This window comes from Electrona antarctica, assembly GCF_951216825.1.
Source record: "Electrona antarctica genome assembly, chromosome: 24".
Lineage (NCBI taxonomy): Eukaryota > Metazoa > Chordata > Actinopteri > Myctophiformes > Myctophidae > Electrona > Electrona antarctica.
In genome coordinates, this window is record NC_136803.1 from 17,479,759 (window position 1) to 17,504,834 (window position 25,076).

The 25,076-nt window shown below is 44.3% G+C and overlaps 1 protein-coding gene across 4 annotated transcripts in view; it reads left to right on the forward strand.

The window, feature by feature from the left end:
- The first annotated feature begins 9,404 nt into the window (after positions 1-9,404).
- Positions 9,405-25,076, forward strand: part of LOC306917336 (receptor tyrosine-protein kinase erbB-4-like) — a 467,869-nt gene continuing 452,197 nt past the window's right edge. For all 4 annotated transcript variants that reach the window (XM_079495511.1, XM_079495513.1, XM_079495512.1 and 1 more), the window contains exon 1: positions 9,405-9,567. In XM_079495511.1, the coding sequence (XP_079351637.1) occupies positions 9,486-9,567 (82 nt within the window). In that variant the 5' untranslated portion in view covers positions 9,405-9,485. The remainder of the gene's footprint in view (positions 9,568-25,076) is intronic.

Genomic DNA, 25,076 nt, shown 5'->3' on the forward strand with positions numbered 1-25,076 from the left:
CATGCCTGTCATTTGACCCCAATATTGTGGCACCGTGTGACTGGTGACAGCGTTGAGTGAGTCAAGCGGTTTAACCAATGGTTTCCATTCCAAAGTAGAGTTCGGGAACCCCCAGGGGGCCCTTTAGATCAACCTGAGGGCCAGGGCCCTGCACTGGTGGGTCATGAGGATATTAGAATTGCCACCCCAATTGTCCAGGGACGCTGTGGGCACTGCATGGGGGTGAGTTCTCTCCTCCACGTCAGCAGCGCCCATATTTTATCAGGTACCAAACTGGGAACTAAATCTTTACCAAGAAATTTCTTCACCAATGTGTTTCTAAAGGTGTCTATTAACAAATTTGAGTTATTAGCATAATATGTGACCATACCATTAACATCCTAAGGCAAAAAAAGTCAAAATTGAATCATTCTTTAAGTAGCATGTGACATATGAAACACATGATTCTGAATCCATTCCAGTAGAGGAAATCTTGAAAAAACAAGAGGGTGACCGCACACGCCAATCTGAATCCATTCCAAGCATTAGTTTTGCACAAAAAACACTCATTGAGCTAAATCCACCTCATCACATTTGTGATGACGGCTATGGCTGTTTTCCTCCCAAGGAGTGTTTTTTGTGCAAAACTAATGCCTGGAATGGATTCAGAATCACCTAGTTTCATGTCACATGCTACTTAAAGAATGATGAAATTTTGATTTAATGGTATGGTCACATATCATGCTAATAACTCAGATTTCCCACGGGAGTTGAATTTCAAACTTTTAGTACATGTTATGTTATTAGACACCTTTAGAAACACATTGGTGAAGAAAGTTCTTGGTAACGATTTAGTTCCCAGATTTTCATAGGTTTCTCTTACTAGGTGGGGTTGGCGAAAGAGCCTTTCTGGGTGGTTTGCATGTCCCCCCCCCCCCCCCCCCCCCCCTTGTCCTATAGGGTAGGTAAGCTCAGAAAAAACATGTGGTAATCCTGGTCTCTATACTGCCTCCCCTGGTCAGCCGTGGCGCCTGATGAAGGGGAAAGGAACTGATTGGAATAACATGTTCCTTAATCCACGCAATATACGTCCTATTCCAGGGAAACTCCCCCCCCTGTCAGGTGATAAGAAGCGGCCTATACTCACTCCTGAACTCATTGAAGGAAGCATGAGCTCAGTTTGGGGCTCTCCCCAGGTTGGCAGAGGGAGAGAGTAGCACCCAGGATTACAGTTTATATAGGCAATTGGCACCGGGTGAAAAATGGGTTACAAAATCGTGGGATAGAAATTATAGGCTACCAATCCAAGCTGGAACACAATAGATTGATTGGGACACAATCAATCAAAAAATAATTTTGAGGAACTGACACCAACCAATTGTAATTGTCTACTCATATTTATTAATACAAATCTTTAATCTCAAACTTATATGCTTACATTTTTTATACCAACATGTCGTCATCATCATCATGGGCAGTTAAGTGGTGGCTCAGGGGTAGAGCGGCTGGATGGTAACCGCAAGGTTGCCAGTTCGAACCCGGGCTCCCCCAGAGTTGGTGTCGAAGTGTCCTTGAGCAAGACACTGAACCCCTAATTGCTCCCGATGTGCAGGTTGGTGCCTTGCATGGTTTCCTCCGCCACCGGTGTATGAATGTGTGTGTGAATAGGTGAATGTAATGCACAATCTATGTAAAGGCACTATATAAATGCACTATTTATCATCATCATCATCATCATCATCGTCGTCTTCAATTAAAAGGCCATTATACACAATGTGTACATTTATTCTGTTTATAATCCTTGACAACAGACAACAAACTAAATCCCAGACCCACAAGTTGACATGGCACAGTGTCATTGTCCCAGGCAGGCACGGACAGACACACACACTTCTGTGGCCGTGCAGCTGTCTAGTGTGACGGAGTAACTCTGCCCGAGGTCAGAGTGACAGACCTTTTCTGTCTCACATGACAGTTCAAGTGCCTGCAGTGCACTCGGAAAAAAAAACTCGGAAAAAGTAGTAGACTTCTAAGTAGACTTCTTCTACTTAGATTTTTTTCTTTTTCAAAGTAAAAAGCACAATGGTTCTCAAACTTTTTTTTAATGTCAAGGATCCCCCAAGTAAATATGTATTTGGCAGTGCGGACCCCCATCTGATAACATGTTGTACCATGATAAATAGTGCATTTATATAGCGCCTTTATCCAAGGCGCTTAACATAGATTGTGCATTACATTCACCCATTCACACACACATTCACACACCGATGGCAGTGGAAACCATGCAAGGCACCAACCAGCACATCAGGAGCAATTAGGGGTTCAGTGTCTTGCTCAAGGACACTTCGACACTAACTCTGGGGGAGCCAGTTCATATACATGCATTGCTTTTCAATATATATTTTTGAAAATAGCAGATCTACAAGACAATTTACAATTTACAATGTAGGCATTTAGCAGACGCTCTTAATCCAGAGCGATTTACATTAAGCAAGAACAAAAAAGCATGGGAATACATCACATAAAAAAGCATTTATCATGAAACATGCGTACCGTAAGCTAAGAACGTAACAGTGGAATATCTATATAATGAAACTATACATATAAACTATACATATATACTGCTATACATATGTACTATGATGTGCTATGACTACATACAATGCAATTATAGTGCTGTCTAAGTCTACAGAAATGCTATCTAAGGGGGTAGGGTAAGTGCTATGGGCCATGATGGAGGTGGGTTTTCAGACTACGGCGGAAGATTGGGAGTGATGCTGCAGTTCTGACTGCAACGGGAAGTGCATTCCACAGTTTTGGAGCAAGAAGGGAGAAGAGTTTGGGACGTGTGGAGCGTTGTCCCGGCGTTTTTAGTGAGGGTACTTCCAGTTTCCCTGCGTTGGCTGATCTGAGTGCGCGGGAGGGTTTGTAGGGTTCAATCATACTTGCAAGATATGGGGGAGCCATACCTTTGGTTGCTTTGAATGCCAGCATCAGAGTTTTGTATTCTGTGCGGGCAGCACACAACGTGTCACATTGCGATGTGTTGAGTGCATGTGATCTTGTCATGATGCAACTTTAAACAATATTGACCCCTGAGTGTATAGGACCCAGTTTGAGAACCACAGAAATACTCATTCTGTTACAAGTAAGAGTCCTGTATTCAACATTGTAGGCTATACTTGAGTTAAAGTAGCCTACAAATGTATTGGCATCATCAACATAGTAGTTGGTCTACTGTACCAAACATATAAGTTGTCTATATAGTCATAAGTACATGGTGGACAGTAGTAGCAAAGTAGCCTACTTTAAAAAAAACTATCCTATAGGCCATGTGTTTCCCAAAGTGGGGGACCCCCAGGGGTACTTGAGGGAGTTCCAGGTGGGACACAGCTAAGTTTGGAACCAAATGGACCCTTATGGGTCTGTAACTCAAAGAGTGTAGAAATGGAACCAAATGGACCCGTTCCATTTGTATGCTCTCAGAGTTAAATTAGCATTGATTTTACAATATAAATTGGGGGCCCAGAGATAGAAATGCTATTACATGGGGGTCTGTAGACTAATGCTATATCAAACTGGGGGTCCTTGAAATTAAACGGGTTGAAAATCACTGCTAGAGCCATAAAAATCTTCTCTTATGGGATATCTTTTCAAATGGGGGTCCGTGGGCTATTTAGTGTCAATTTGGGGGTCCTTGAAAGTTTGAGAACCACTGCAGGCCCATAGCATTTTCCAGTCTTCCAATAGAAATTTATATTGGATTATGAAATTCCTATAACGAATCCTAGTATATGGGATTTAAATGTATTTATTTCATTCATTATTTAGAATATTAAATAGGCCTAATTATATTAATATTCCTGATCCTGAATGTATTAATGTATTTAATTGGGATTTACATTTATTTATTTACTTATTTTGTGCAATGTACATACAGCATAAAAAAATACATAACCTACACACACACACACACACACACACACACTAAAAAAATATACAATGCACTCACGTGTTATGTTAAAATTCCACATAATAGACACTTTATACTGTGATAGGCTGCTAAGGCACATGGTAGCCTAAACAAGAAAGGACTATTTCCTCCCGCGGAGGGACTCTAAGCTATAGGCGGAGCGATACACGTGACAATTATTGCACAGGGAAAGCCACTGTGGGGAACGCCTACTAACCTGCACTGTCTGATAGGACCAGATCACTCCTCTGTCTGATTCGCGCCATTTTTGAAAAGTAATGGCTGTGTTTGTGTGAGTTCAACCTGGATGGGTTTGTCACTGAGACTTGTTCACCTGACTGCTGACTGACCAGTGGTTTTCAGCGCCAATAAGAGGTGGGTTTTAAGGCTTATATGTATATTTCCATTAACCTTTGGACGACGGTGTAGAAGGCAGACTACTAGGCAGTAATATATTAAGCCCTATTCGTTTTTATTTGATTATAATTAGGCTAATTGTTTTCACTCTTGCTGAACAAGTTGGGCCATCAGCTCGTGTCGTGACGCACTTAATTTGCTTGAGCAAAAAGTTAGCCTGAACATGCTAATTGCGATGCCGCTCAAAACTCTGTTTGGAGCCCGTGTGTGTGTGTGTGTGTGTGTGTGTGTGGTGAGAAGACTGACTCGCGTCTTGGCGCTAATTTAATGTCATTAATGCCATTAATGACACATTTGTTATTATCATCATCTGAGCTGTTGTGTGTTCCAGACTATAGGCAGTAATATATTAAGCCCTATTTGTTTTTAGGCTAATTGTTTTCACTCTCTGAACAAGTTGGGCCATCAGCTCGTGTCGTGACGCACTTAATTTGCTCGAGCAAAAAGTTAGCCTGAACATAAACAAAATGAACATACATGTAGCCTATATTGTCAATGACAATAATATGAATTATTTATTCATGATAATGCTGGCCTCGCCTTGCTTGTTAGTTGTTGTTGCTAATTGCTATAGGCTACTATATATGCCGCTCAAAACTCTGTTTGGTGTGTGTGTGTGTGCGTGTGTGTGTGGGGAGGGGGGGAGGGGGGGTGAGAAGACTGACTCGCGTCTTGGCGCTAATTTAATGTCATTAATGACATTAATGACACATTTGCATTAGAGTTTTTGTTATTATCATCATCTGAGCTGTTGTGTGTTCTTTTATATTTTGTGAATTTCTGGAAAAGCTTTGGCTTAGTTATTTTTTATCATGTCTACATTTCTAAATCTTTAGTTATAGTTTGTAGCTATAGGCCTATACTAACTCAATAAGTAGAATATTTGCAAAATGCACTTGTTGAGTAGCCTAATATTTGGGTAGGCCTACAGTACAGTACCAGTATATATAGGCCTATATGTAGCCATATATAGGCTACCTTGAGTTGAGTTGGCACTTGGCAACTATAGGCTATGGCCCATTTACAATGATTTTATTGGATAGAAGGGTTAATGCATTGTTTTTATAATTTTGCATCTGGTAAAGGTTAAGATTATGTTCTGCTGCTGGGCTGGGTATAGTTTACCACTGATTATTACAAGCATAACCAGCAATGCTCTCTATAGTCCAGCAGATGGTAGCAGAGGACACCAAATGAACGTGGGGTTTAAATGATTGGGCACAAATGGATAGAGTGGCTTTGGAAATCATATAGAATATCTTACACATAATAAACCCCCAGTTTGACATGCATTAAGCTACGGACCCCCCATTTAATGGCATTACTATCTCTGAGAGTCGACCCCAATATTATATTGTAAAATCAATGCTAATTTTACTCTGAGAGTGTGTCGGGTCCATTTGGCTCCGTTTGTACACTCTCTGAGTTACAGACCCATAAGGGTCCATTTGGTTCCTAATTATCATTTAGCTGGGGAACCCCCTGGAACTCCCTCAAGGACCCCCGGACCCCACGTTGAGAACCACTGACATAGGTCATAATAAATGGATTCCACAAGGCCTGAACTCTTATTGGTTTCACACCATACCAGTCAACTGTGGTGCAACTACATTTATTTAAGTACTTTAACATTTTGAGGTACTTTTACTTTACTGGAGTATTTAAAAAATGTCAGTATACTTCCACTACATCTCAAAGGCAAATATTGTGACGCGTTGAGAGCTTGTAGATCTGCCATTTTCGCTATTTTTTGTCCAAAAGTATGTCCTCTTATAAGAGATCTCAGCCCCCATGCCTCTCTGACACTCTCTGCACGTCCCTGCTCCCTGGGTAGTAAAAATGACTGGCCCTGAAACTGTACTCTGAGGTCCATACATTTCACTGTCTGCTCCGGTCCATGAACAGCATCATATACATTTTACAGCCTCCTGGCTACAGTATGTGATGCGATCCGCAAAGCGTGACCCCATGTGGGCTGATACTAGCACTGCTGCTGCCGCTGCGTAACGGTTGCAAAGATCAGAGTCTCCTTTCTTTCTTTCTTTCTTTCTTTCTTTCTTTCTTTCTTTCTTTCTTTCTTTCTTTGCCACAAACTAGCAGGTGTAAAGTACAATAATTGAGGTAATTTTCTTTTTAACTCAAGTTGAAGTACAATTTTGAGGTATTTTTTTGTACTTGAGTATTTCCAATGTTCAATACTTTTACTTTTACTCCACTATACATCTCAGATGCAAATTATATTAGGCCTACTTTTTTTACCCCACTATAATTATTAAAATCTAATAAAAAACATCTATTAACCACTTCAAGTTTTCAACCCTGCTGTGGCTTTATTTGAAAATAACCGATCTACAACTACAAGTGATGCATTATTCTATTGTTTGTGAGCTTGTAGATCTGCTATTTTCGAAAGGTTTTTATACATGACAAGCTTGTGAAATGGGAATATTTCTACATTGTGGTATTGATACTTTTACTGATAGGCTAAAACATTTCAGTATATACTCCTCCGCCACAGTGTTGTTTTTGGCAGCAGTTTTTTATTTTAGTTTTAGTCATAGTCTTTTGAATAGTTTTCCTTTAGTTTTAGTCACATTTTAGTCACATGGAATGTCTTAGTGTTAGTCTAGTTTTAGTCGACTAAATCTACAGTTTATTTAGTTGACCAAAATGTATTTTGCCGTCATAATGAGTGTTTTTACACCTGCTGAAAATAGCCGATCTACAAGCTCACAACGTGTCGCGCTGTGAGTCTGCGACGCGTTGTGAGCTTGTAGATCTGCTATTTTCAGCATGCAACCAAGTGTAAAATGACTTATACTGGATCTCTTGTCCACTATAGTCCCTTCCTAACATTTTAGTCTAGTTTTTATTTGTTGACGAAATTGTCAGTATATTTAGTCTTAGTTTTAGTCATCATATAGCTTAGTTTTCATTTAGTTTCCATTTAGTTTTCGTCAGTGGAAAAAGGTATTCGACGAACATTTTTCGTCTTAGTTTTTAGTCGACGAAATCAACACTGCTCCACCACTGACGCCTAATAAGAGGTTATATTGTAGCCCATGCCTTCTCTCCCTGTTATACATTTGCATTGTAGCCATTCCACTGGCACTCTTTTCCTCCAGAACACAGGCAGAACAAAGCCCTGTATAACCCATATTCCAAATTCCTAGGTCGCCCACTTAACAACCAAGCAGCATTGCTGCACCGCCAACATAAATAGCAGAGCATATTCCTTTAGTTTTGACCCACCCTGGACCTGATTACTAATGTATCCAAACAACAAAGACACGGCAGATTGGATGTCCTCCTCCGGGTCAGTGGTCCTCAAAGTGGGGTCCGGGGCCCTCCCAGGGGTCCTTGAGGGAGTTCCAGGGGGTCCCCGGCCAACCCATGCAGCTAAATGATAGTTGGGAACCAAATGGACCCTTATGGGTCTGTAACTCTGAGAGTTAGGGTCCATTTGGTTCCATTTGTACACTCTCAGAGTTAAATTAAGTTTGATTTTACAATATGTATTGGGGTCCCAATGATAGAAATGCTAATAAATAGGAGGCCCATAAGGGTCCATTTAACCCTTAAATTATTATTTTTATTATATTTATTATTAATATTATTAACATTGATTTTACAATATAAATTCAGGGTCCCAGAGGTAGAAATGGCATTAAATGGGGGGTCCGTAGACTAATGCATGTCAAACTGGGGGTCCTTGAAATTAAACGGGTTGAGAATCACTGCTAGAGCCGTGAAAATTTTCTCTTATGGGGGGTCCCTGCAGGCATATCTTTTCAAATGGGGGTCCGCGGGCTAATTAGTGTCAATTTGGGGGTCCTTTACATGAAAAAGTATGGGAACCACTGTTTTATAGAACTTAATATATTCTCAAGTAGCCTATAGCAAATATTTGTGAAAAAAAATCTTGAACATGTTTGAGTAATGTGGAATAATGCAGACTTTTCCCCCCCTGCTTTTCGTCTTCTGTAGGTGATTCTGATAGCCACTGGCCATGGGGGGTCCTTGACATGGAAGCTAGCCTACTTCTACCCACCACCCAGCCCAGATGACACCGTTTGGACATTTCAACACTTCTCTGGCTTCTCTTTTGTCTGGGAAATATGCTGTGAGTGATCATCAAACCATACCATACCATACCACTCTGCCTGCCTCTCAGCTCGGCGCGCGCACGCACACACGCACACTGGCGCGTGCGCGCACACACACACACACACACACACACACACACACACACACACACACACACACACACACACACACACACACACACACACACACACACACACACACACACACACACACACACAGGCTGCCTGCCTGGAACAGTTGGTGGTGACAGGTGTATTGACAGCGGGTCCACAGAGCCCTTATAATGGAGCCAATCAGAGGGACGTGAGACTGATAAGTCATTGTGGGCGTATTTGAAGAAAAAAAAAACTCTTGGCGTTTTTGGAAGACCAATCCAAACGCACGGAGGGAGGTGTTAGCCGGAACGAGGGGGTGTGTCTAGACCCCCCCCCACTCCCCCCCCCCCCCCTCCAGACCACCACCCACCCCCCCTCTCCCACAGCCCCCCCCCCCCCCTCTCTCTCTCAGCCACCGGGCGCTATGGCAGGCAGTAGTGTTTGTGTGTGTGAGTGAGAGTGAGAGAGAGACTCGGGTAATGAGACTGGTGGAATCAGCGGCTGAGTGAAAAGAAAAACCCATCCAAACATTTGGTCTGTGTGTTAAGCGGCTGAACAACAAACCAACAACCAATGCGAGTTGGTTAAAACTTCTGCCGTAGCATCAAAGGAAGCAAGCAAGAAATAAGAATTAAGCGGAGCCACCGCGACCGACGTGGGATTGTTTAGGACAGGAGGAGGAGGACGCGCGCGCGCACGCACGGACGGAGAGGTGCATGGTGGCACGGGGTTTGTGTATGTGTGTGTGTGGCTTCTCATCAAGACCCCCCACCCCCCCGGACCGGACGCTTCATTATTTCGTTTTAATTTGAAAACGGGGGATACCTATTTTTTTTTTGAATAATCGGACATGTGAGTTCCAACTGGAGTTAAAACCAACTGTCGAGGCTTTTCGTCCTTTGATCCCCAATAAGATGAAGTTCCTCCTCTCCGCGGGTCTCCTCCGGTGGCTTCTCGTCACTGTCGCCGTGATCCGTTCCACCGCCACGCAGTCAGGTGAGTGAGTGGCACGCACGGCACGCACACACATAAACTACAGTACAGTACACGCAACGCAGCTCTCATGGTTCATCATAATTGTTCCGGGGTGGCTAATTATAGCCTACCCGGGTGGTGGTGGTGGTGGTGCGCGGCTGATGCCGGTTTGATTCTGATTATGATCCGATCTACGGTGTGTGTATGAGCGGGGGCTTTGAGTCTCTCCGTTGTAGGCTAGTACGCACACTCTGACTAGTTGGATATTGCATTGATCCAGGCGCTGCAATGTGCGTAAAAGGCGAGCCAAACTCCCGTTATTGCACCGAACCGAACATAACTGGCAATAAGTGTTGTTTGTTTGTCCCCCGTTATTATGCAATGAGTCAGTGCACTGCACCCCCCCCCCCCCCCCTTTCAGTCTTCAACTCAGAACATATCATTACCCATGATATTAGACCGCACGGTTTATCAAATGGTCGACTTCACTCTTCATGTAGCCATGATTAATGTATAATGGACCCGTTCGATGTTTTCTGCAAAACAGTTGGTGTGTGTGTGTGTGTGTGTGTGTGAGTGAAGTCTTGGGAAAAATCTGCGCTGTCCTGACTCAATCTTGCGATACGTTGGTTTTGTCGTTTAATTTAAAAGAAAGCATGATTGATTGATTATTGGCTAGTGTACTGTCTGTCTGTAGTCTCTGGACTGAATTTGGTTCGGATGCATGATCCATTGATCCCATAATAACAGTTATCATTCCGTCAGTGTAACCAACACACTGAGCATCGTTCTTGTTGAAAAGGGTTTGCATCTCGCTTAACAAAAAGCCCCCTGGTGTGCGTTCTCATGACCGCATCACATAAAATAAAGCAACACGTTAGATTGGATTGTAATGTCACCGCTTGCTCCTGTTCAGAACCTTATCAACATCTTCCAGAATCATATGAGAGAGAGAGAGATAGATAGAGAGATAGAGGGAGAGAGAGAGAGAGAGAGATTTGCTGCAGCCTCAATAAATGAACGTGTTTTTGGTTGAACATTGTGACTTTCTCCCTGCTGCCTGGAGTTGAGTGCAACAACACTAGTCTATTATTCAAGTTCATAATAATCATTGCGTTCCTTTTGAAGTTGAGAGATTTGAGTTGTTGCCCAACAACTTCTCCTCCACTCCACAAAGCTTTGTTCACAGTCTGTGCTGATCAATAGTGCTCAACGTGCAATGAACCCCTTATTGTGTGAGATAAGAAGGGGAGATTATGTCTGTTTGCTTTGGTACTTTTGTTTGCATTGAACATCCTTTGAACATCATTTTGCTTTTGAACATGCATGGTGGCACTGGCAACATACACTAAGCATTCTATTTGGTGTGTGTGTGTGTGTGTGTGTGTGTGTGTGTGTGTGTGTGTGTGTGTGTGTGTGTGTGTGTGTGTGTGTGTGTGTGTGTGTGTGTGTGTGTGTGTGTGTGTGTGTGTGTGTGTGTGTGTGTGTGTGTGTGTGTGTGTGTGTGTGTGTGTGTGTGTGTGTGTGTGTGTGTGTGTTCTACTACTACTAGTGAGCGTTATGTCATAGTCTTTCAGACTTGTAACTGACATTGCCCTCTCTGAGACACACACACACAGATTTCCAGTACCGTGCGAGTGTAGCTTGATGTGCAGTGGCGAGCCTGTGTGGATAATATCATCCAGCCTCAGTGCAAAAATAACCCCAAAAAAACGATGATGCTACTACTATCACTGATTCACACACTGTGGTGGTGGTGGTCCGTCGTGTCCATGCAGCCTAATAGACAACAGTAGACAGGATAGTAGTTAGTGGGTATAGCTTGAATGACAGCCCGTCTTTCCACATGGATTAAAATACTCTGCATGCAATTCCACAGGGATGAGTGGGAAGAGATCTGAGGGGGGGGGGGGGGGTTGGGTTAGGTTGGGGGTTGGGTCCCCCTCATGTGTGGTTATTTACTTTTTTCACGTGGCAAAATTGTGAGTGCTAATTGAACTAACAGACAGTAAACACTGCAGTCAGTGTTTTCGCAGAGCACTGACTCCTTGTACTTTGCATTTGTGATGCAAATTTATGTTGCCCATTCTGGAATCCAAAGTATGCTGTGTGCGTGTGTGTGTGTGTGTGTGTGTGCGCGTGCGTGCGTGCGGTGACTGCGGTCTATGTGAAATATTCAATAACCTTAAATGTGTGATCAGTCATTGTCTCTCCATCTCTCTGGTTAGCTGTGTGATGTCATTAAAGACATGTTGACAGCAGGCCGACATCGACTAGATCTAGTGAATAGTGTTTAACACAGTAATGATTTAATGCTGCCCTGCAGAGGAGCTCTTCCGCTCACTGCTTCTGTCTCTGGTGGTACTGTCTGTCTGTCTGTCTGTCTGTCTGTCTGTGGCAGTCAATCTGTCTGTCTCTCTCTCTGACTCTCTGGTTCGTAGGCCTGCTACAATTATTACGTCTGATCGCAATTATCTTGCAGAATCGTTTATAACCTTTTCCATGTATGAGATAGTCGGTCTATACAAGCTTGCAACACAAGCTTGTGTGGATACAAGCTTATCCACACAAACAAACAAACGTTAATTGGCCCAAAACACAATTAAATCGTTAATCACAATTATTTGTTATGACAAATATTCGTCAAGTAAAATGTCACGATGAACATCCCTACGCTCTGGTCTGCCTGTCTGTCTTTAAGCTGTCTCTCTGCTACAGTCTGTCTGTCTGTCTGTCGTCTGCCTTGCCTGTCAGCCAAGTTTGTCCGTCTGTCTGTCTGTTTGTTTGGCCGTCTCTCTCTGTGACAAATAGCTCTAACATTCTAATCTGTCCAGCTGCGGTGTAAATATGCGTGCGTGCGCGTGTGCACAGGCGTGTAGGTAGGTGTCAGTACATTTGTGTGTGCAGTGTGCACGCACGCACACACACACACGCACACAGTCACACACATGCACTGTTTGGGGTGACATTTAAAGATGCGCTCTCCTGTGGAATGGCTGGGAGGGCCTCGGCGAATGCCAAGCCAACATCGAGTTACACGCCGGTTGTCAGACCGTTTGGCTCACACGCAGGGAGGGGCGCGCACACACACACACACGCACATGTGCGCACGCACCCACGCGCGCAATCTGGCTCGAGCTTTGTAGAACTGTGCGCGAAATGAGAATTTATTACAGAGACTAATTAAGCTCCTTTTTGATAACATCAGTCTAGACTATGAGCCCTTTATTTCACTGTACAGGAACACCAGAGAATCCAATCTTGTTCTAAATTAGGCAGCGTTGCTATCGCCAGATGACAATCTTGCACCGGCTCATCAGTCCAGAGCCTCGACCAGTCAGCTAGCAGCTCAGTGTCATTCCACAGTTAACCGCAGTGTCACCTTTGCCATAGCCTATACCTACCATAGCGCTCTCTGACATCACCGCCCCGAGATAAGCCATTATCAGCTCTCGATTAACTGATACACATCTTACACCCATTCTGTTCATCTGCGGGTGTTGTATACCACATGTCTAACAGCGGTGGCAGTTAGACAGACGGACAGAGACGGAAAGAAAAGAGCAAGGAAAAGTTTAACAAAAGCGTAAAGGAATGGAGGGGTGGGGGGGGGGGCACGAGTGCCTGGGAGAATAATAATTTGAGTTGGGTGTCATGGGTGACATTGAGCTGTGCGTTGTGAGGTTGCGCCTCGCCTCGTCTATCATCGATAGCAGAACAATCGTTTGCGGCGCGCGGAGCAGAAGGCTTTACAAAAACGACGACGCGATGCATCAGATGATGGAGTGATTCACAGAGGCCCAAGACAGCAGAGCAGTGTGCCTCCTGTGCGTGCGGTTTCAAATCTTCAGCGTCGATTGGAATATAATGGACTCAAAATCCCAAATGGACCCCGTGCGTACTACGGGCCCCAAGGATTTCACTGTGTGGGTTTGGCAACGTTCCCCCAAGGCAAGTCAGTCTCCGCTCGCGCCGAGAGTATCTTTGTCCTGCTGACTTCCAGTCGAACAAAGAACAAATTTTGTTCGTGCAATGGGTTGAAAAAAAGCGAGTCCTCTGGCAGGCTTTTCTGTCTTTTGTCTGGCCGCCCGCTTCGGCACATGAGACCTTCCTCCTTCCCAGGCAGTTTGAAAAAGCAACAGGGCCGACCGTGGCGTCACGAGCCTTGTTGGCTTGACATTTTGTTTGCCCTGCCGCCGCCGGCCATACAGAGGAGCCTCTGTTCCGGGGGGGTTCGCAAATTGGCCAAATATTTACATGCGGAATCACAAATGCACAGCATGGGAGGGGAAAGCATCCAAGATCACGCAAGCGAGAGAGAAAGGGGGGGAGAGGCAACTCCAATAACCCACCTTAAGTATCTCCCATCAGCTCGAGGAATATCTCTCTCTCTCTCTCTGCCTCTCCTTTGGCGGAGGGAGAGACTTATGAACCCCCCTTGCCTTTGGTGGTAAATGACAAGTACACTTGGCCGTGGCTGGGGTCGAAGTGTCCAGTGCCAGCCCCCCAGCGGGACCCCTCCGGTCGTACAGATGTCACCCTTCCTCCATGAACTGCCATATCTCACTCGCGGCAGCGCCATGAAACGCATACATACTAGCTCTAGTAGCACGCGAGGAAAATCCGAGTCGTTTTTAGTTTAAGTTTTTAGACAGTGCATGCATGGCTACATGCAGTACGGTAGAACCAGTGGTTTTCAACCAGTGGTCCGGGGACCACCAGTGGTCCTTGAGGGGGTGGTTGACCAGGTGGTCCCCAGCTAAATGATGGAGAGTTGATAACCAAATGGACCCGTATTAGATATATATATATTTTTTTAAGGATTTTTTTTTGGCTTTTTCTGCCTTTATTGATAGGTTGAAAGTAGACTGACAGGAAATGGGGAGAGAGACGGGGGAAGGCGTGGCAAAGGCCGCCGGGATCGGGAGTCGAACCCGCGGCACGCCTTGAGAGCGTAAAATGAAACCAAATGGACCCGTACGGGTCCATTTGGTTTCATTTATACGCTCTCAAGAGTTAAATTATTGCTAAACCATCTGCATTACTTACAAGAAGTCTATAGAATGTAGAATAATTGTTATTTTGATCAAGGACAACAAAATATTCCTTAGTTTTGGATCTGAGAGGCTAAATGTCATCAAATGGCTCAAATGCTGAATAAAATCATGGGCCTTGAAATGAAAAGGGTTGAAAAGCAGTGCGGTAGAAGAACACAGTAGTCCACTGTGCATGCACACACTGCCAAATGCCCACAATGCATTGCATATGTATATCATTCTTTGTTAAAGTCATATAATCTCTCTTTTCTTCACTGGGATAAAATTCCAAGCATTCCAGAGATAAGGTGATTGTTTGCCAGTTGGTTCTTGGAAGAGTCCTGGTCATTCTTTGAACACAAGTAGGGTTTTGTCAATAATGCATTATGGAAAATCATACTTTTATGTAAGCACATATTGTGCTCACATACAGTGGATGAGTGAATGCATCAGATATGTTGTGTGTATGTCCTCAATTAGCAGACTCTTGTCTCCCTTTGTCTCTCGATCTCTATCTCTCTCTCTCACTCACTCACACTCACATGCATGCGCCATGCGCACGCACAGTTAGGAAACGGGATGGATGGAGTTCATTTTTCTCGTTTTAATGATGACACCCAATTTGCCTCATGGACAATATGCTCGACTAGTACTGTTCACACATGATGAGCATATACAGTACACGACTGTATGTGTGCGTGTATGCACGCGTGCGTGTATGCACGCGTGCGTGTATGCACGCGTGCGTGTGTGCACGCGTGTGTGTGTGTGTGCACGCGTGTGTGTGCACGCGTGTGTGTGTGTGTGCGCACGCGCTTCCCCTCAATCTGATTCTAAGTTGCTGTAGTCATCTGCCTAGTCTCAGCCGGTAGAGTGGAGGTCATTAGAATCCAAATAGGGTTTTTGATTTGGTCTTTTTACGTTTTTTCAAATGAGAGTGGATCATCATATCCGTCTGTTCCTGCTCCAGTCACCAGTCACTGATTGCTATCTTCACCTTTTGTCAAATTGTCAAGAGGGGGAAAGTAACTAAGTACACTAAGTACTGTACTGAGCTTAACCCATTTTGACCTGAGATCAGATTCTAAAAATGTCTTCTACATCCTGACAGTTTTCTGAAAAAGCTATGTTTCTATGTCAGTCGTTCTTCGATTTTTCAAAAATAGCAGACCTACAAGCTCGTAGCGCGCCACTCTGTGGCGCGCTATGAGCTTGTAGATCTGCTATTTTTCAATAGCTAAACCATAACATAATGCTAACACCAAAAGGGGTTCCCGCCCAAAATGGGTTAAGCACAGTTTTGAGGTACTTTACTTGAGTATTTCCAATTAGATCTGCTATTTTCATTAGCAGAGCTATTTTTTTATTTCATTTTAAATATTTGAAAACTTTAAATGAGACATTCTGCACAATGAGTACTTTCTATGTTTGGTACTTTAAGTATATTTTGATACCAATCCTTTTGTGCTTTTACTCAAGTAAATTTTGAATTCCGGACTTTTACTTGTAACAGAGTATTTCTATATTGCAGTATTGATACTTTTACCTAAGTAATGCGAGTACTTTTTCCACCACTGCAAATTGTATCGTGACTCGTGAGGTTCTTTTTGCCAGTAACCCATCACTACTTTCGAGATAGAAATGGTGGAAATAATTGCAGCTCTACAAGCTCACAAGCAACACATCACCACATTGACGCGTCGCATTGTGAGCTTGTAGTTCCGCTATTCCTGCAATTGTGTATGAATGAACATGGAAATGCAAAACTAATTGCGATTATCTCACGTGAATGCAATCGGGCAGTTATCATGCATTAATCGTGGCAGGCCTATAGTCATCAGTCACTGATTGCTATCGTCACCATTGTCAACCCTGTTACTTATACGCACGCACGCACACACGCACGCACACGCGCATCTCTCTCTCTCTCGACCTCCTCCTCACGTCTCTCGTGGCAACCCATGTGCGCTGTGCACAAAGACGCACACACTCACACAAAAACCATTCAGTGTTTGAATTGCAGCATTGTTACATATTCAGAACTACACTCTGGATGAAGTGGTCTTCATTAGCTCTCTCTTTCTGTGTGTGTGTGTGTGTGTGTGTGTGTGTGTGTGTGTGTGTGTGTGTGTGTGTGTGTGTGTGTGTGTGTGTGTGTGTGTGTGTGTGTGTGTGTGTGTGTGTGTGTGTGTGTGTGTGTGTGTGTGTGTGTGTGTGTGTGTGTGTGTGTGTGTGTGTGTGTGTGTGTGTGTGTGTGTGTGTGTGTGCCATTGTCTGTGCTGCTAATCCCTTTTCAGATATTCACCATAGCCAATGTGTTTAATTACGCCACAAATTAGTACGTGCATGCCTGTGGGGTACTTGTGTAGCTAAAGGTGTGTGTGTGTGCGCGCGTGTTTGTGTGTGTATGTGTACTGTATATCCGTTAGGATTTGATTTATTTATTAGATCCCCATTAGCTTGCTGTACATGACAGCAACTAGTCTTCCTGGGGTACTATAAAGTACTTGCAGTGTGACTGTGCATGTAATTATGTGCTTGTGTTTTTTGGGGGGGTCATGGTAATTTAGCAGGAGGCCTATATTTCTCTGTCCTGTTTATTAATTAAGCCACATTTTGCGCCGCATGTGTATAGTCCCTGTCACTGCCAGCAGCAGGGGAGGGTTAATCGGTCCTACTTGTCAAATCCATCCCCTCGCCCCCCAAAAAAGCGAATCTACAAGCTCACCATGCGTTGCATCACGACACATTGTGAGCTTGTAGATCGGCTATTTCTTGCTATTTGTTGTATGAAAATGTGTGTTGAGTTGGATCACCCGGCCAAGCATGGATGAATGCACCCTGGACGAATCGAAAAACCGGTCTGCCTCTTTGGCTGGTGGTGGTCGGACATGCAGGAACTTTACCTCTGTCTCACCCAGACACCCTCTGTCTCTGTCCCTACGTGTACTTGTTTTGTCCACTTGTTCTGTCTTCCATGTTCGTTCACTTGTGGACATGACAGAAAAAAGGCTTTGCTCGCTTTAATATTGTAAGCGTGGGGAAATGCTCTTCCAGCACTTTGAAGGACGGTACAATATATAGTATATAAGCACATTCACATTCACAGGTGCACTTCCCCCCCCCCCCCCCCCCCCTTGACTTAAACATACATTAGCCTAATTATAGACGATTAGTACCAATGTGCGCTTTCTCCGCGCATTTGCCTTCTCTGTCCGGTTAACAACACACAGCAACCCTTGGCCTGAGGCTTTTGTGTAATGGGAAAAGACTAAATGTATGGAGTCGTGTGTACCTGCAAGCCTGTTTCCACGTCTGTCTGTCTGTCTGTCTGTCTGTCTGTCTGTCTGTCTGTCTGTCTGTCTGTCTGTCTGTTGGACTTGTGTGTTTGTGTGTGACTTTTCAGGAGTTTGTGTCTGGCATCTACGCACGCACACCCACACAAATTAATTGGGTGACTAAATTTGCATTTGCATTTGCGTGAGTGCGTGTGCGAGATTGTGTGCTGCGTGCAGGTGCATGGGCCACATTGTCCTGTTTAAATGGCCCTTCCTGCGACACCGACCTGTAATAAATGAGTGGTCGACAGAAAGTGGCAGCTCTGACAGCCGACCAGGGAAGAGGGGAATAGAGAGAGAGAGAGGGAGAGAGAGAGAGGTGGAAAGTAACTAAGCATATTTACTCAAGTACTGACAATGTTTTGGTACTTTTACTTCACTTGAGGAATTAAACAATTGAAAAATGATTACTTGTTACTTTGCAGATTTACATTATTACACCAAACATATTTTAATATAATTAATCAACTTAAACTGTCATGTTTGACTCTGGGGAAGACGCAAGTCGAAATGTCGGTCACCCCTGCAAAGTCGAGTGGAGTGCTCCAGTATTTTATTTGGGTAGTCTCTCCTGATTGTGTCCAGGTATATTATTATATTCTCTCTGATTCAATAAGTTGACCATGTTGAGCTATAGGTGCTCAAGTCCTAGTCCTTCTACCTTCAACTGGCTGAAGACGTTGGACTTCTCTTAACCAACATCATATTTATTCTCAGATTGTTTTTCTGAGCAAAATATTTCTACTTTTACTTTTGTTACTGTATAAACACGACACGTACATCTTCATATACCAATCTTTTATTTCTACATTGGACTAGTCGGTACGGTTGTGTATTTCTACTTTCACTTCAACCAGTGATCCGGCGGAAACCACTAGTGGTTGTGACTGGTACAGGTAACAGGTCACAACACGCCGAATACATAATGGACCTTGATGTGAAAAGGGTTGGAAACAAAGCACTGAATCTGATCTGGTGGTGGTGTGAGAATAATGTAGAGAATAGGGGAACGGGGAGAGTGAGAGGAACAAGGCGATGGGGGGGGAGAGAGAGAGAGAGAGGGGGTGAGAGTTGAGAACAGCTAAGTGTCAGAGAGACGGAGGGAGGTGTGATGGAGCAAGTCAGGACAAAGTGAAGGTAAATGAGATGGCATGTCTCTCAGGAGAGATAAGGGGAAGAGAGAGAGAGTGTGGGAGTGAGAGGAGAACCAGAGACGGTATAGGTAACAGCAGGATGCTGTGTGATGCCAGTGGTTTAAAGCAGTGTTTCCCAAACTTTTTCATGTCAAGGAACTCCTAATTGACACAAATTCAAGGACCCCTGGGGGTTCCCGGACCCACTTAAAGTAACTCAAGTCTGTACAATTTTGAGGTATTTGTACTTTACTTGAGTATTTCCAATTTCCAATACTTTTACTTCTACTCCACTACATCTCAGAGGCAACTAGAAAAAGTGCCCTTCTGGGCACAGGTCTCCACCAGGAGGATAGGAGTGTGTGTGATGTTTGGCAAAATGTTTAGGAGTGATATAAACATGTTTGTTTGTTTTTTGCAACAATTTTCTTCATTTTGTTGAGGAAATGCAGAGCCAGATCACTCATAGCATCTCTGAGGATAGAATTCTGGATGAGCAGGACATGTGCAGCATTTTGTACAAAACGGGCCACTCCTGAAGTCTTGATCACATGACTACAGAGATCATGTATACCGATTTGCATGAGATTTGGATGAAATCTGTGCGACTAATATAAACAATGTGTTTTGCAGAAATCGGCCTCATGGTGGCGCTATAACCGGCAGATGTGGAGGGATGCAGGGAAAATGTTTTTCCATGGCCTCTAGGGAGTGCGCATACAAAGTTGTACACAGATCGATGCAGTTATAGGTAAAAACAGGAATTGCCCTGTTATAGCGCCACCATGAGGCTGGTTTGGAAAATAAATTGTGTCATGTCGTCCTCAGCCTAGTGGAAATGTGCGTGTATAATTTCACGGAAATTGCACACTGTGTTTGTGATTTGTCGCATTTTGTTCGAAACGGACCAATCATGTGAGCTTTGGAAGCGAATCTTAGCCAATCAGGAAGGAAGATGGGAAATGGTGCATATCCGTGTTGATCACATGACTATGGAGATAGTGTATACCGAATTGTGTGATGTATGGATAAAATGTGTACGAGTAATCTACAGAAATGTGTTTTGCCTAAATCGGCCTCATGGTGGCGCTATAACAGGCCGTTGAGGAATATTTGGGGCAGAGGTTCGTCGTTGGCATCCAGAGAGTGTGTGTGCAAAGTTTGGCATGGATCGGGCCAACGGTGCCGGAGATTAGCTGGTAACAGACGGACGGAAGGAAGGACAGACGCACACACACACACACACACACACACACACACACACGGACGGAGTGCAAAACATACTCTCTCCCCATGCCTTCGGCCTGGTGGAGACAAATATTGTACTTTTACTCCACTACAATTATTTAAAAACTTTAGATTTTTATTATAATTACAAAACATACATTAGCCACTTTAGCCCTATATACATTTCGACCATTTGAAAATAGCCGATCTACAAGCCCACAATGCAACGCGATGTGACACATTGTGAGCTTGTAGATCTGCTATTTCCAAAGGATTTGAAAACAAGAAATGGGACATAAGGAGTACTACTTTTGGTACTTTTAAGTACATTTTGAATTCCAGACTTTCACTTGAGTGTTTCTATATTGCAGTGTTGATACTTTTGCTTAAGTAAAACATGTGAGTTTTTTTTCTCCACCATGCCATGAAGTTTGCTGTAGAAGTGGTGAGTCCATGGGAGCACACATACATACTGTACATCCTCAATACACCGGTGGATCAGGGGTAGAGTGGCCGGATGGTTAGTGTCGAGGTGTCCTTGAGCAAGACCCTAATTGCTCCCGATGTGCTGGTTGGTGCCTTGCATGGTTTCCTCCAGCATCGGTATGTACGTGAATGCATGGGTGAATGTAATGCACAATCTATGTAAAGCACCTTGGATAAAGGCACTATATTAAATGCACAATTTTCCATTTACCGGTGTCTTATACTTGCAGTGTCTCTCTGTCTCTCTCTCTCTCTCTCCCTCCCTCCTCCTGCCTCTCTCTGGCTGTCACCTTGCAGTACAGAGGAAATATAGCTGCTCTTTTCGCTGGTTTAAAGCTACATAAAACTCTTGGAGGATAAAACCTTGGTCTACTGTGTGCATGCGTGCGTGCGTGCGTGCGCGTGTTTGATGCGTGGGTCCTTTAGTGTACACGCACGCACACACTCGGGCAAGTCACCTTGGTTCTCCAGCCCTCAGAAAAAGGATCCAGTGGGTGAGAGAGGGAACATGAAGCGCACCTCTCGGGTGCACGTGCCCGGGTGCACGTGCCCGGGCACATGCACAGACCTTTGTGTACAAAGTTTGTGTGTGTGAGGCCTAATATTCATTGGGTCATTAAGCTGTCTGCTGCTCAGAGGCAGAATGCACACATGAATTACATGTGCGTCACACACACACACACACACACACACACACACTCACACACACACACACACACACACACACACACACACACACACGCACACACACATGCGCACACACACTTAGCGGTCCCTTGTGTCTTACGGTAGCCGACCGATGTTCTGCGACAACACACTATTGCTCTTGGCAAGGTGAGCACACGCCTGATGGTGGGTCATTTGCAAGATGAGAGAGAGAGAGAGATGTGCTCTAATTTCAGCTGAGAAAGCAAGAGATTAAGTGTGTTTGTGTGTGTGTGTGTGTGCGCGTTTGTGAGCGTGTGAGTGTGCGTGTGTGTGTCAGGGTTAAGGTGCAATGAAAGGGACAGTGGGTTGTCTCCAAGGAACACAGCTATCACCGACACTGAACACTCCAATTAATCAAACTGACCCTACGTAGGCGCTGTGTGGTGTGTGTGTGTGTGTGTGGTGTGTGTGTGTGTGTGTGTGTGGTGTGTGTGTGGGTGGGTGCCGTGCCTATACTGTATATATTTTTGCGCTTTTGCAAGATTAATATTTGCATGCACTAAGCACGATGACATCACTGCATGGAGATGCATTGTTAATGCGCACACAAACACCCTCGCATGTGATTCTTTTTTGCTTGCCCAACATAAACACAAACAGCCTAAAAACCAGTCTAAACACAGTTTAAACACAGTCTAAATCCCTGAAACGAACCCTTAGCAAAACCAATCGCCATAAGCCTAACCACGACCTCCAATTCTTTGTAACTGTTACCCTAAAATTGCACTTGCACATACAAAAAAATAAAAATAACAAGGCTTTAATCGAAGCATGTAGTTTCTCTTGCATTCACAGACACGGATCATGACGTTTTCACTTGAAGCAATATTTCCCCCCCAGATACCGGGGTAGTGACGCACGCACGCACGCACGCACGCACGCACGCACGCACGCACGCACGCACGCACGCACACACAGACACTCCGTTCATGTCTCCCTGTTCCTTCCCTGTCAGAGTGTGTGCGTGCGTGCGTGTGCGTGCGTGCGTGCGCGCGTGCGTGTGTGTGTGTGTGTGCGTGCGGTCTCGGTGGGTTGTCTGAATGGGGTCACAATGTGGTGGGTTTTAACTGATGCCAGCCACCGTGTGCGGTGGAGCTGGCAGTGCCAACGAACACAGGAGGTGGAGAAGTTACTGTGTAAGTGTGTGTGTGTGCATGTGTGTGATTGGCAGTGAGTGAGAAGCTACTGTACTGTGTTTCTGTGTCGCTTGCTACGCAGACCTACCTGCTTTCCTCAGAGAGAGAGAGAGAGAGAGGGAGGGAGAGGGAGAGAGAAGTGTCTGAGAAGGGTTTGCATCGTGCCACATTCTTCCTCCCACGGGCCTCTCTCTGCCAGTCTCTGTTCCACTTTATTGCCGGAATTCACCCCAAAGAACTGTCCCTTGATACTGCTGTGTGCCGTCTCATTCACAGGTCACAGGGGTCTGCAAATAGTTCCAAGGTCTTTTAAACTCTTGATGTTGTACACACCGGATTACAAAAGAGTCCCCTGGCATTGCCATTTCACCAAAATTACAGAGCATTTGTTTAATCTGTCGATTCAATTTTCTTTTCTTTCTTTGTTTTTGTGGCTTTCGCCACGATTTACATTTAAGCAAGAACAAAACATGGCGATACATCAAATACATAAAGACTAGTGAAATTATGTAAGCTAAGAGCATAACCGTGGAATATCTATATAATGAAACTATGCATATATATACTATAGTGCTATGTCTACATAAAATGCTATCTAAGTTACATCAATTGAGCCTTTGTATATGCCTGTAAGGTCGTCAAGGCTATTGCAAGTGCTACGGCAAGTGCTACGGGCCAAGATGCAGTCTGAAGAGGTGGGTTTTCAGACTACGGCGGAAGATTGGGAGTGATCATATTGATAAGAACAAGGCAACCCAGAGTTGTGCTTAGCTGAGCTGCATTTGGCGTTTGAAGCCCCCTCTGGTGGACAGACTGACATGCAGACAAATCAGTAATTTAACTCCTACGGGTTCATTTTGCACCCTTGGAGTTAAATGAATGCTCAGGATTTGGTCCACAGACTGAATGCAGGTTAACCCAGCAATGGTATTTAGAACCATGAAGAAACAGCGGCCCCTAGTGTCCAAGTTCTGCCGGGACTTGTAGGACTGCAATAATGGATGATATAGCAACAACAGATTTACTGGGGTAACATGGAGAGAGGCAAATGGGTATGTGATTAAAAGAGAAAAGAGATTGTATTATAGCCTGGCAGAGGTCAACGGCTGGGAGCACGCACGCACGCACGCACGCACGCACGCACGCACGCACGCACGCACGCACACACACACACACACTTTCATCTACTTATAAGTTATGTGCCAGGGAAGCTGTGCTGACAGGAAATTGAAATGAAAACTGGGTTGAATATCGCTGTCGGGTGGAAATCTTGTATGTCCGAAACTGTTACGTTTGAGGATATGAAAAAAATAAAGAAATATATATTCCAGAGTTGTTGTTATTATTAGTCACAACTTCAAACACGCTCTCGTTAATGATTCATTGGTTAACCCATTTAGACCTGAGAACAGATTCTACGTAGTAGTCATCAACGGTTGTCTGAAAAACCTCTGTTTCTGTGTCAGTGGTGCTCAACCTTTTTCATGTCAAGGACCCCCAATTATCTGTTTTTGGCAGACCCCCATCTGAAAATATGTTGTTACAGGGACCCTCCCCCCCCCCCAGAAGCAAAGATTTGAGTTAAAAAAAGTTGCTCTGAAAGAATATACATTCAAAGATTTGCACCACATTTTCAAGATTTAAAAAAAATAGCAGATCTACAAGCTGCTCGTAGCGCGGCACTCGGTGCCGCGCTACGAGCTTGTAGATCTGCTATTTTTCAATAGCTAAAGTATAACATAATGCTTAAAACACTAAAATGGGTTCCCTTTCTGAATGTGTATAATATTATGTTCAACCACTTGCATCCTATTTTGCAAAAATAGCTAAAGTAAGTAAGAGTAGCAGATCTATACAATCTGGCAATGCGGGCTGAGCTTGTTTGTATCGGCTATTTCTGCGCGACCCTGCCATACAGATGAAGTATGGAAACGGGGCATTCATTTGAGAAACATTAATAGATGAAATATGGAGATGCAAGGTTTCTGCCTATCCGCGATGCTATATGCAATTCAGTCCTCAATACACACACACACACACACACACACACACACACACACACACACACACACACACACACACACACACACACACACACACACACACACACACACACACACAGAGACAGAGAGAGGAATGTGCTGTCATATCTCATTGTGCTCCGATGCCGGCAGTTTTCATTTCCTTTTTAGAGCCAGGGTATCTACCTGGTACACATTGGGCATAAGTGCCCCCTCAAAGCGCACGCAGACAGACAGACGCACGCACACACATACATGCGCATACACACGCACGCACGGCACGCACACACGCTTCAGGTGGATGAACCGAAGCAGAGGGAATAACAGATAGTACCGAGTGAGAAAGAGACAGAGGTCTGCAGGCAGAGATGGAGCTGGAGGCATACTGGAAGAGATGCAGAACCAGTAACACAAACCATGAGAGAGTGGGAGAGGTGGAGGGGTG